This window comes from Hemicordylus capensis, chromosome 1 (assembly GCF_027244095.1).
Source record: "Hemicordylus capensis ecotype Gifberg chromosome 1, rHemCap1.1.pri, whole genome shotgun sequence".
Taxonomy (NCBI): Eukaryota; Metazoa; Chordata; class Lepidosauria; order Squamata; family Cordylidae; genus Hemicordylus; species Hemicordylus capensis.
Genome location: NC_069657.1, coordinates 159,610,403 through 159,624,599, shown reverse-complemented (window position 1 = coordinate 159,624,599; position 14,197 = coordinate 159,610,403). Strand labels below are relative to the sequence as shown.

The following is a 14,197-nucleotide window of genomic DNA, read 5'->3' as shown; positions in this document are numbered from 1 at the left end:
AACAAAACAGGCCTCGGATACCAAACATCTAAAACATCAAGTCAAATCAACCATCTGCTGTACATGGACGATCTAAAGTTGTATGGAAAGTCCCAGTCAGAAATCGAATCACTGCTAAACACTGTCCGTATATTCAGTAGCGATATAGCAATGGAGTTTGGACTAGACAAGTGTGCTGCATTAATAATGAACAGAGGGGAAATAACAAAAACAGAAGGAATAGAACTGCCCAGTGGAAGCAAGATGAAGAACCTGGAAGAGAAAGAACCTTACAAATACCTGGGCATTCTCCAGGCTGATAACATCGCACACACTGAAGTTAAAAGAAAAATTGGAAGTGAATACATCAGGAGAGTTAGAAAAATCCTCAAGTCCAAACTCAATGGCGGGAACACCATACAAGCCATAAACACCTGGGCTATACCTGTTATCAGATACACTGCAGGAATAATAGACTGGACCCAGGCAGAGCTAGAGACGCTGGATCATAAGACCAGGAAAATCATGACCATCAATCATGCTCTGCAGCCCCGCAGTGATGTCGATAGGCTATACCTCCCTCGCAGCTCAGGTGGAAGAGGAATGCTGCAAGTCCATCAAACAGTAGAGGAGGAGAAAAGAGGCCGTGAAGAATATATCAAGGTCAGTGAAGAAGATGCACTTCAAATGGTCAATAACAAGAAACTATTCAACACCAATGAAACAAAGCAGGCCTACAAGAAAGAACAAGTCAAGAACCGAGCAGAAAAATGGAAAAATAAGCCCCTGCATGGTCAATATTTGCACAATATAAGTGGAAAATCAGACATCACCAAGACCTGACAATGGCTTAAGAATGGCAACGTGAAGAAAGAAACAGAGGGTTTAATACTGGCTGCACAAGAACAGGCACTAAGAACAAATGCAATAAGAGCAAAAGTCGAAATGTCCACAACAAACAGCAAGTGCCGCCTTTGTAAAGAAGCAGATGAAACAGTGGACCACCTAATCAGCTGTTGTAAAAAGATCGCACAGACTGACTACAGACAAAGGCATGACAAGGTAGCAGGGATGATACACTGGAATATCTGCAAAAAATACAAGCTACCTGTAGCCAAAAATTGGTGGGACCATAAAATTGAAAAAGTTGTTGAAAACAAAGATTTGAAAATATTATGGGACTTCCGACTACAAACAGACAAACATCTGCCACACAATTCACCAGATATAACTGTAGTCGAGAAGAGAGAAAAACAAGTGAAAATAATCGACATAGCAATGTCAGGGGATAGCAGAATAGAAGAAAAAGAAATAGAAAAAATCACAAAATACAAAGATCTACAAATTGAAATTGAAAGGCTGTGGCAGAAAAAGACCAAAGTAATCCCAGTGGTCATTGGCGCCCTGGGTGCAGTTCCAAAAGACCTTGAAGAGCACCTCAACACCATAGGGGCCACAGAAATCACCATCAGCCAATTACAAAGAGCAGCTTTACTGGGAACAGCCTATATTCTGTGACGATATCTATAACAGCAACAACATTGACAATAAAATTCTGGCATCCCAGGTCCTTGGGAAGGACTCGATGTCTGGATAAAACAAACCAGTCAATAACACCTGTCTGACTGTGTAAATAAATAAATTAATAATAATAATAATAATAATAATAATAATAATAATAATATGAACCAAATTTGCTACCATTGTGAGTGACACACAGAGTCACCTCAACAGCATAGATTCTGATGATGTCATCCACCCCAATTGGACGCTTAAACATTTGAGGTGCAAGTGAGATAACTAGTGAACCACCTAACTGATTTGAACCACATTTGTTACAGCTGTAGGGCCACATAGGGACACTTCAATGACCTAGTTTGTGCTGATGTCATCCAACCCAACCCAAGGTGGCAGCCACATGGACGTTTGAGGCACAAGAGGGCTAACATGTGAACTGCCTAACCGATTTAGACCAAATTTAGTCTAGTCGTAGGGATAGTGAAAAGAAAGTAGGCAGATTAGTTCTTACTAGAACAACTTGTTTGATTATAGAATGAGCTGCGTCTTAGCAGTCTAAACAAAAGCTCAAAACAACTTGCATCAAAATAATATATGAACTTAAATATACTTTTCTGCCATTAAAAAAAACATACTCTCTCTTGACCAGTGTTTAGAACAATGGGTTACTCATATTCACCCAGTAAAGATGCGTTTTGTTGATGGAGCCAACATGCATTGGGATCTCACTCACCATAAGAGGGTCTTAACCATCACAAAATGGCATGTCCCAAAACCCCAAATAATGCATGTCCAATTGTTTTAGCAATTGCTGTATGAATAGTGGCCTGGAAGATGACCCATCTTACTGAATCTGTTTCTAAGGTTGAATTTCTCATCAAGCTTATCACCAAAAAAATTGCATTAGCCAGTGTGAATCTATCCCAAATCAAGCCAGCTGCAAAAGTATCACTGGCGGACATCCAGACCAGTGTTCCTTCTAATTTGGAACACTGCTTTGGAATGTGCACCCTTTGGAATGTGCACGCCTCCCCATCTCTGACAATTTGTATAAAATCTTTAAAGACACATTTGTTCACCCAGGCTTTTAATTAAATACCATTTTAATAGCTTTAACTTTATTTTAAAATATTGTTTTAAGGTTTTAAATTGTTGTAATGTTTTAACTTTTTGCTATCATTTTAACCAATGCTTGTCATTTATCTGTTTTAATTAATGTTTTAACTTTTCTGTTTTTGTTGTAAACCGCTCAGAGATGTAAGCTTTGGATGGTATAGAAGTATGTTAAATAAATAAAAATAAAATAAATAATAAGTAATTTGTTTTCATCTGTGCACAGAATGAGTTTTGTTCTGGGTGGCAGTATCAAGGCAGTGTGTGAGCACATGCATTCAGAATGGGGCCTTCTGGATTCAACCTGAGTGGGACTGAAAATTAACTGAATGGACATCAAAATTTGTGAGTGCACGCCTTAGAGGGAACACTGATCCAGACTAAATTACTCAATAGTACTACTCAGGAGTTACTTTAAAGGGCTACTCAATTTCGATAGGAATCCCTCTAGCAAATTTAGTCTGGATGTCAGCCACTGAATATTGGTTTATAATGCTCTAGGTTATTACTTGCATCTGGGCACAAAAGATTATTCACAAGTCATGATTAACCTTTTTAATATGTATCAAGTATTACACAAGTTAACACACAATTCTTACAGCAAGATTCTTGTTTCAAGAGAACTCCAAAGTGATAGGTGAAGTGTTTATTTCCAGGTGCATCAGACAGTGGTTTTAAATAATTTTTATTAAAAAATAAAAGATATCACATCACAGGCACAATCCATGAGAAACATGTCCTGATCAAGTAAAAAAAAAAAAAAAAAGAAAGAAAGCTAATGGGAGTTGAGTGTGACCACAGGCCTAATTCATTTCAAATGAGGTGTATGCAGGATATACTTCTGACAAATTGTGCCCTATGCCTGCACACTACATACAAAAGTAGAACTTGCCCCAAAATAAAAGTCTTTTTTTTGTTTTTACAAAATTACAAAAAGTAAAATGTTTACAAAACCTAATGACTTCGAACAGAGTTTTGTTTTGTTTTGTATTTACAATTTTTTCTAAAACAATATATTTTTACAATTTCAGGTTTGATTTACAATAAGTCATACCCGCAAATAAAAGCAACTGGATTTTTCTATATTTTCACACTACCAAGCTTAGATAAAACAAATCTGTAATGAAATTATAAAGTCTAGATTTCTAACATATAAAATATCTTTCTCTGGACCAATTGCACGTAACAGGAAAACCACATACCAAGGAAAATGCAGAATTTTGTCTACTTGCATATGAGCAGCTGCATTCACAAGAAGTTAGAGAAATGAGAGAAGTGTAGTCAGAAAATTTAGAGTTAAATGCTACATCACTGAAGGATGCTTTGTCGTTAATATTAACCAAAGTAGAACCAACCCAAGAGGAAGCATTTTGCTGGTGTTCTACAGAACCATGTGAATACAAAATTGTTGACAATCTACCATAACTCAAGGCAATTAGCATAAGCACCTGTAAAAATGGCATGGTTTAATGAAAAGCGTTATGTAGGTTAATGAGTTATAGTATTTCAAAACAAGGAGCTATGTGCTCCCTGAAAAAGATGTCAGGCTTAAAATCTCATTTGACAACCAGAGGCCGAGGTGAATGAGGAAAATTTAGCAATGAACTGCCCCTATTTGCATTTGGAAATCTTTGAATTTGCATCAATTCTCAGCCATCTGGAAGACTGCAGATACAAATATGGAATACTACCTATCTTGAATAGTACAAGAGAGGCAATCTATTGAAGAATTTGCCTTCCTGGAAATCGCAGGCTCCTCCTAGACTTCATTGTATTGGGGAAAAGGTTGGGAATTTCAAAAAGACTGACTGTGAAAGGTTCTGAAATATAATGATCAGGATGATGTGAATGCTGCAATTCTAAAGGAGTGCATAAAATGACACTGGGCAAAAAATTCGACTTTCTAAAAATCTTAGGCTTAAAACGGTTTTCAAAAGCATCATGGTTGCGAAGATATGACTGAAAGGCAATGTCTGTTGAAATGCCAGAAATTAGAGGGAGGACTAGATAAGAATTCAAGTGGCCAGGTTTCAGCAGCTCTTTGCACAACCTCATGAGAGTAGAGGTGAAACAAATCAGACAAAAATATTTTAAAATGCAGAATAAATTTATGTTAAATGAAATAATGCAGATACACTGAATTTAGGGAAGATGTTGCATACATCGTCTGTTGCAGATTTATCATTTCATTGTTTTTAAAGCACTGATGTAAGCCTAAGGAGAATCTTGACCAGGATTTCCTGGGCATATAGTAGTTATTTTTATACAATAAAGTAGGTTTTTCATTACCTACAAAGGTCCCCTGGTTCCCTTATACAGTCCCAGATCATGCCCCATTCTTTCCTGGCCCTTTATCCCTTTATTTGAAAATTTTCTACATTCTTTAACACACACACAGTTCTGTCAGAATGATCAAAATGATGCATATTTATACCTGAAAAAACTTACATAATTTGTATTGCGTACAAAGCTTTGTCTTAATGCAAATTCTAGAATCTGGGGAAGGGCATGGAATTTGCATCTTTTTGCATGCACAATCTAGCCAGTGGTGTCTATTGCTTACACTTATGTGCAGGATGCAAGTCAAAATTGGGAACAGGCAAAGGTGGGAATATGGAATTCCACAAAATTGTTGCGTCATACTATTTTTTGTTTCAAAGCTTCGTCTCAAAAATCAGTGTGATTCTGGTACTCCAGCTCTAAACACATTTACTTGGAACTAAATCCCTTTTGTTTCAACAGAACTAATCTCTACCAAGGTGTGCCTCTGCAGCCACCACACAGATATTATACATGCCACATTACTGTTCTTCAGTCTGTGCCACTTAGTGATGTGCCAAAATGCAATTTGGCGCCTGAATCGCAGCACAATCCCTTTAAACCTGGAGGGCTTCCACAGCCACTTTAATGCAGAGGAGAGCAGGTCTGTCCCTGGTCCTCCTCTGCTTGCTGCCATTGCTGTACTCACAGCATTCCCCATAGCTATCAGCGTGCACTGGCGGCGCTCTCCCCAGCTGCCCCTGTGCAGTGTCAGCACACACATGGTCTCTGTGCATGTGTGGGGGCAGCTGAGGGACATCACCACCGGCATGTGCTGATAGCTGGCGGGGGGGGGGGGGGAGTGCCGTGAGTATAGTAAAGGCAGTGAGCAGAGGAGGAGCAGGGATGGGCCTACTCTTCTCCATGTTAAAGGGGTTGTGGAAGCCCTTGGTTTTAAAGGGATTGTGCTACAATTCATACACCGAATCACATTTCGAGCACATCTCTAGTGCCGTTCTATTTTGATTAGTAAAAGCAGACTGTACTCGACATTGTAATTGTGTTGGGATATTTCTGTAAAGTTTCTCAAGGATGTCTCAATATGTAATCCACATTTCTGTCTCATTCAAGACAAATTCAAATGTCACATTCAAATGTCACACCCTTCCACTCCCCACATGCGCTTGGCTTCACAGAAGCCATCTTGGTTTGTTAAACCACAGATTCTAAACCAGGAAAGTGTGGCCTGGGTACTCCTTACAAACCAGGATTACAACCCTCATTCGCAAACAACAATTGGGAACTATGGCACTGGCAAATCTCTTACATTTGAAAAGATCCAAATATAATTTTAGTACCATGGGAAAGAGAGATACAATAAAACATCAGTTATTAGGTATCAAATATTCCAGAGTGCTGGACAACAAAGATTAGATTGGGTACAGTTCACTGAGAATTTTGCCTGTGCAAGCTCATGTGAAATAATCATTTGCTTTTTGTGCTGCTCTCATTTATTTTAATGGAACTAGTATAGGAAAGTGTCCCTTCGTTGTCCTTTTGATAATCTAGACACATTCATTCCTACATATTTACTGTTTACTCAACCAACCATGCCACTTGCATTTTAATGCTGGGAAATAACTGTAGTGATGAGTAAAAAGATGAAAATAATCTCATCATTTACAAAAAGTCCCTTTCCCCAGTTTTGCTGCCTCAACAACTTGAGTTCATATTATTATGCAATATCATTATAAGGCAGGTCAATAACCAAATCAAAATTGCTGCTATTAAAACCTTTATAGGCTGCCCTGAGCCAATGGGTGCTATATAATCTCTGTTTTAATTAATTCTTCATAATATATGTATTTGCGTCCCATTTTAGTAAAAACACACATGGGATGCTCATTTTAGATTACACATTCCATCTGAACATTTCCCTCAGGTTCAATAGTACACATATGGATACAACACATCTTCATATTATGCCAGTACACAGTAGCCTATATTCTGTGATGCAGGCTTAGCTCTCAGTGTCCTGTAGACTGATAATACGTTTATGCCTCTGATGTCTTAAAAATGACTTCATAACTCACTCATGTCATCAGACAACAAAGCAGAGTCCAAGATGGCAGGCCCAAGCATAATCCCCCAAAACAGATGAGTAGGTTCTAGGGTGTTTTGCCTTGTCATTCTCACTAATTGGGTTGAGGATATTTTTCAAAATATAGCTATAAGAGAAGCAAAAAAAAAGGAGGCTAACAAGACTGAAATAACCCCCCTTTTGCTAATCAATCTCTAAGCACCATCTGAAATTATGACCACTATCTCTATGCAGTTGCTCAGAAAAACCTTTTTTTTTTTAAAAGGTAGTTTCTTTTATAAATCAAGTCTTGTCTCTAAGCCCCTCTCTAAAACATCTACCGTCACTGCATCTGGCAGATCTAATCTTATAGGTGATTTTTTGTAAGTGCTCAAGAAATAAGGCAAAATCTTCAACCTGCCACCGAATAACTAGATTGTACAAAGCAGGGCCAAACTACATATCAGCACTGAATTCTGTGGAACCTTTCTCCAATTTTATGTATACACATAAATATCAGGATGGGAGGATGGCTGAATGGGCCATGTTGGGGCCTACTGGCCATTTTTCCTCTCAAAGCAGGAAGAAAGCAACCTGAGGGAGCAATTATGAGGGGGAAACAGCCAGCAGAAAAGATTAAGCACCTTGTTTCCATGAGGCCTTGGCCAGCTTCTGATTGCAGCCTCCAGAAGCTGCTTTTTACTAAAGAGGTCAGGGGAGCTCAGTATATTGTGTAATTTAGCCCTTAGTCCCTTTTAGAGAAGCAGTGGAAGCAAGAATGAAATGTGTTTTAAGGACCAATTTCAGCTAAGTGTTTTTTCCGGTCATTAAAAAATACATACACAAAAACCCACAACACTGAACGTTATTGGGCTGCCAGGCAAAATTCATGCAGATTCTGCATTCTAAGCTAATGTTTTCTCCCCACAGAAACATATCTGTTTATCACATCTATATTCCTCCTCCGAGGAGCTTAGAGCTGTGTATATGGTTATTTTTATCCTCACAACAACAACCCTGTGAGGTAGGTTAGGCTGAGAGATACGTGACTGGCCCATAGCCACCCAGTGAGTTTTGTATTCCCGGTCCTAGTCCAACACTCTAACCACTACGCTATGCTGGCTCTTAAATCTGTGACTAATCCTCATGGCAACTGAATGAAAGTTAAGCACATTTTGGTCCTATTGATTTCAAATGGGACAGATTTAAGCATACACTTAACTCGTGCAATGATATCAAAGGGGCTTAATAGTGCTTAGCAATGATTCATGCCCTATATGTTCAGAATGCCCTTAACCTTCAAGCAACAAGGGAATCTTGACTAAAAGTATCCAACCCTGAGACTTACCCTAGTTTTGGTTGCATATCTCAATACACTCTATGGATAATATTTGACAAACCAAGACTCCTTCACATTAACAGTAGTCCAACATCTACAGACATCCATCATATTCATAAATCATATATGAACATGGACTGGCTCAGAATGACACCATTCTATGCAAATCTAGTGTTGTGTCTTTAGTGATGAAGCAGCAATCCTGAGAAATTATGACATTCAGGTGAGCAGTAAGTTCATTAAAATCTAGTGATTATCCTATGTAGCACAACTTTTCATGCTGTTGGCGACTATATATATTTGTGTATATGCATCAATGCACAAACACTATAAATTATGGGGTGAATTTAAGACAAATTGTTTTATTTTTAATGTCCTTTTTGCAAAATGAAATTTAAAACCAAAAGGAGAGAAAAACTGTAGAGTCTCCTTCCCTTTTAGAGAGAAACTGTAGAGAGTCCTTCCTTTTAAAAGGAACTCTTCATACTAGAACTTGCAGTTATATCCAATTTTCAATTGGTCAGTCTCTATAACTGATTACCCCCTGCTCCTGCAATTAGATAAGATACATGGTCTATATTAATCAATAAAAATTATAGGAAAGACAGTCAAACATTAGGAAGACATCCATAAAAATGTTGTGAACCATCAGCGGCTGATTAATAACCTGAAATGTTTTCATTTAATTTCTCAGCGCACTAGAACTATTTATTAACACATTAAAAGAGCAATGAGATTCTCTCTCTAAAAGTCCAACAGTGAGAAACACATGAAATAAGGAAGAATGTTAATATAGGGGAATTTCTAACCTAACGCTATGGACCAACTTTACCTTCTCAGTACAATAACATGACAACTAGAATGTGTGTGTAACACAGTCTAGACTCAACTGGGATCAAGATGTACCGCCATGAGTAAAGAGCGCAACTGTTCCATAATGTTCCATAGTAGGGAAATAGCACTGGAAAGGTATCCCATGGATAATGCTTATTTTTGTGAGCAGCCTAATCCTTTTTGTAGCTGTCGCAAGACCGGCCCAAGCAAAGGGTGCACAGAAAGATCCACTAGGCATCCTGTTTGAGAAAACTAAAAAAGAGCTTGCCTATAAAAGTGAGAGAACATTTACCTCTCTATGGCTCTGAGCTGGCATAAGTCTGCTAGAAGTGCTAGATATTTGTCTAAGAACATGAGAGTCCTGTTGGATCAGACCAAAGGTGCATCTAGGCTAGCATCCTGCTTCCTGGAGTGACCTATCAGATGTCTCCAGGAAGTCCACAAGCAGGGCTTAAAAGGAATAGCCCTTTCTCACAGTTGTTCCTCAGTTTTTCTGGTTTTCAGAGTCATATTGGTGTTTTGTTTGGGAGGTATATTCTACTCTTGCAATAGGGGAAAAGAGGCAATTGTGGTTTTAGCCTGGTTTTTAACTTGTTTAACTTAAATTTGGTTAACTATTATTATTAGTTTTATTTTGTAATAAATACAATTTTTCCTCTTATTCCCCCAAATGTATGTGCCTGAGGGTTTGGAGACCCCAAGGAACATATTTTCAGGGGACACAGCAGGTTGCAGAAGTAAGCGGGAAATGGAACGTACTCCCCAAGCAGATCATTCCTCTGGATGCTGCTCATGATCTCCGAACCTGGATGCTGCATATAGTTTTTATGACTAACAACCTGATTAGGTAGGCGAAGGACAATCTGAAGTTTCAGCTAAAACTGGCTAAAGGGCCAGCTAAAACTGGAAAGGGTGTGTATATACAAGTTTGCATACAGTTATACCAACTGAAAAGAACATATGCAGGACTGAAGTATAAACTATCAATCTTAAAACAGAGCCCTAAGAAAACAAATTAAGGTGATTTGAAATAATTTGTGCACCAGACAGAAGCAAGCTGGCCACAATTTAGCAAACATGGATTGATTATTCCTACTCTCAAATGTACCACACTAATAAAGATAACTTGTATTTGGCAAGGTACTACTTGTGTCAGATTTGCTGAAAGGCATGAGCATGTGGAACTTTGTAAAACCAACTAGGGAAGATGGAATAGCTTTCAAACACGAAGCCAAATGAAGAATATCCCCCACAATACAGGATGCAGGCATGGTACAGTATGTCCATGACACTTTCTAGGTTATGCCAAAGTCCAAAGACTGGAAACTCCAAATGTTTGAATGGGTTTGGAATTTAAATTCTACCATTAAGAATGCTTGAAAAGTGCTACTATTGCAGCAACACATCATAGGCACTCTTTAAACTACAAACTAATATGAAAACAGGCTTGAGCTACAACATTTAGCATTTGGAGTGGGGTGGAGGGAGACTGCTTTGGTTGGCTAGGAGGAACGAAACCAGGAATTTCCAGAAGAGGATACAGGAGAATCTAGTTATTCGTGGAATCACTATTCGTGGTTCCACATATCCATGGGGTGTGTGACAGATAGCTGTTTCCAGCATCCACGGATATGAAAGATTAAAAGTCGTGTATCCACCTTTCCTAGGGGGCAGAAGTGACCCTGTGGAGGTAACTTCTGCCTGCCAGTTTGCCTAAAGGAGCCATTTTGTGGCTTGTTCCAGCGGGGGGGGGGATCAAACTTTCCCCCATGATTTGTTGCAGTTTCAGGGGACATTTTGTCTGGGGGGGGGCATTCCTGGGCACATGGGGGGGGTATTCCTGGACAAATGAAGACCCCGCAGTGCAAACTACAGTAAGAATTTTGGTAGTTTCCCTCTACTCTGGAACCTAACTCCCCTTTCCTGATAGCCATGCCTCATTACTTTGACCCACAACACCATTAGTCCTTATTAGGAATCACTATTCTTTGTACACTGAGATAGCAATAGCACTTACATTTATATACCGCTCTATAGCCGGAGCTCTCTAAGCAGTTTACAATGATTTAGCATATTGCCCCCAACATTCTGGGTACTCATTTTACCGACCTCGGAAGGATGGAAGGCTGAGTCAACCTTGAGCCCCTGGTCAGGATCGAACTTGTAACCTTCTGGTTACAGGGCGGCAGTTTTACCACTGCGCCACCAGGGGCTCATTGATGACCTTTTATTTCCTATACCAAGGCAATGAAATTATATTTTAGACATAATCATTGAATTTATAGCACCCCATTGTCATGTAATGTGACTAAAACAGCCACCATCCTTCAGAGTGGCAGGAATAGGGAAAAACAAACTCACTCATCTAAGGGTATTTACTAAGGCAGACATACCACAGTCATCTCTCAAAATACAGAAACATGAAACGTAGTGTATTGGAGTACGCTAAGACATTTGCATGGAATTCAACCTTTAAACGTCATTACCTCTTTTAAAACCCTATGTTTTAGAAGAATTATGAATGCATATTTATTATTCCTCTTTTTAGATATAAGAAAGGAGAACCACAAGTAGAGTTGGACAAGTTGTTTAGCCTGACAACTAAGTTGAAAGTGCTCTTACATTGCCACTAGGCCCTTCTTGAGGGACAGGATATTACTTTAAAATTATGTTTAATCACAGATTTTGCTTGCTTTTAAACACACACACACACACACACACAAACACACACACACACACTCTCACGAAGTGGGTTCCCTAAACAAGATAATGCCATTGTATATGTATATCTTTAAAGGATATGTATATCTTTAAAGGATATTACTTTAAAATTATGTTTAATCACAGATTTTGCTTGCTTTTAAACACACACACACACACACACACACACACACACACACACTCACGAAGTGGGTTCCCTAGACAAGATAATGCCATTGTATATGTATATCTCTTGCACACACACAAATGCACATCCAGTAGTTAAATAGCTTATTAAATAAAACCTCACAGTTTTAAAACTAGTTTTTCCCTAACACACACTCTACTAAGTAGGTATTTAATCTAATTCCCATTCAAGTACAACACTCATTATAGTTATTTAGATATTAAAATACCAAATCAGGAAGCATATTTCAAAAAAATCTCTCTCTGTAATCCAGTTAAAATGTCCACGTTAAAATGTTGTAATTTGCTAGCTGTGTCCTTTAAACTGTGCAATTTTCAAGAAAAGTGTGCGGAGCACAGTACTAAATTCCACCCTCCTATTGAATTCCTCTCTGATTTGTGTTATCAAATGGAGACGACCACATCAAGATAAAGTCTGTCGTAGGATTCCCTGAAGCATAGGATGAGGAGGAGGCTTAGCAGGCAGGATCCTGGGAGGCACCAGTTAAACCACGAGAACTCTGAGTAAATGAAAAGAGAGAGAGATGAGATATACCTTAGATCTTTATGTAACTGGTCCTACTGCAACATAATACATTTTTTTAACAGCCACAATGCAACTTGAGGTGATATCCTTGGTGAAAGGAAAAACTACCATTTGGACTCACAAGTCTACCAAAAATGAGTATTCTTAAAATACGCATTTCCTTTCTCCAACAGAAGTAGGCCTCACTGAAATCTCATTGCTTTGTTTGCCTGTCCACAGGAAAGACTTTTGTCCTATGGACAAAAGTCCACACAGTGCTGTAGGAGGTCACTCTTGGCTTCTTTACCTCAGAGAGTTCTGGCATAAAATGGAGGATCTCTAGTCTCTACCATCAGGCTCTTGAGGCAGATGTGAAAAGGAAGTTTATAAATTAAAAAGAAGGGGGGGGTGTATTTTCAAACTATTGTGAAGCAGACAGCTGAATAATAAGGTGTTCAGCTTATCTCATGATAAATGAAAAACATGCCTAGCACATAAATGTTCAGCTCAGTCCTATGCATGTTTGCCTAAATGTAGGTCCAGCAGTGGGGCTGGCTCCTACATGCAGATAGGACACCAGTCTTTGGTTTTATTTCAGAGCAATTTCCACAGTCATGAAACAAAAAGCAATTCTCACAAACGGAATAAAACTTGCTTTAATAGTTGATGTTACTCTCTCTCTCTCTCAGGGAATGCTTCAATCGCTTGGCAAGGAATTTGACATCTCATTTGTAAACATTAGGTTTTAGAGGCTATTCAGATCTGGGAACCTCTAAACATACTGAATAATCGCTGCCATGGTAGAGATTATCTAATGCAACTCCATGTCACTTTTTACTCCTGTGAGGAAGAGAATGATTTTCAAAGCTACCTTTATAGCTCTGGGGCACCAAATGAAGCTATTTTCCTGTATCACCAAATCAAGTCGTTCAAATACAGGAGGCAGCCATCATTACAAGAACAAAAATAGGAAGGGGCATTAACAACTCCAGTCCTTAGTGTAGGCCCAAAAATAGTATTAAGGACACTTGCCAATGGAAGTCTGGATGTCTGGTGTCCAACATGCTGCAAATGATTATTGAGAAAATACTGGAGAAAGTCATACCAGTTGTTAAGGATATAGCCATCATGCAAACGAAAACAAATGTTGCAAATAGTCCGACTGTTATCCTCTAGGACTTAAAAGGCTCTTTGTGAACAGGATGAAGGCAGTTCCCTTAAGCAAGACTATTTATCTCCACCATGACTGAAAGGAAGCCATTTCCAGCACAAGTTTAAAGACACTGGAGGATCTGGACTCTGGAATGGGTTCTGAGAACAGATTTAATTGTTGCTACACAATGCTGCTTGCCTGGGCTGCTATCAGTCCCCAAAGAGACCCATGGTTTTCTATAAAAGCAATAAAAATGTTTAAGAGTTGAACACTAGTCCTTAACTATCTGTACACAGTATATGTGCACTTTATAGAATGTGGAATGAGAAATACAGTTTTATCAGCTATGGTCTCCTGAAAAATAAAGCATGAAAAAGCTTAGGCAATGCTCAGATAAATCTATGATTGCTATCTATTCTTTTCAGAGATTTGCTTCTTCATTACACTAAAGAGACACTGTTCATTCTCATAATACATGAACTTCTCTCTGGGAGAAGCAGCATCAAATGG

At 38.8% G+C, this 14,197-nt stretch overlaps 1 protein-coding gene across 1 annotated transcript in view; it reads right to left on the bottom strand.

Moving 5' to 3' along the window:
* Positions 1 to 3,150: 3,150 nt before the first annotated feature.
* The window catches only part of SLC49A4 (solute carrier family 49 member 4), a 102,673-nt gene continuing 91,626 nt past the window's right edge, over positions 3,151 to 14,197 (bottom strand). Inside the window, exon 9 of the mRNA XM_053260232.1 lies at positions 3,151 to 12,529. Within this exon, the coding sequence (XP_053116207.1) occupies positions 12,414 to 12,529 (116 nt within the window). The 3' untranslated portion in view covers positions 3,151 to 12,413. The remainder of the gene's footprint in view (positions 12,530 to 14,197) is intronic.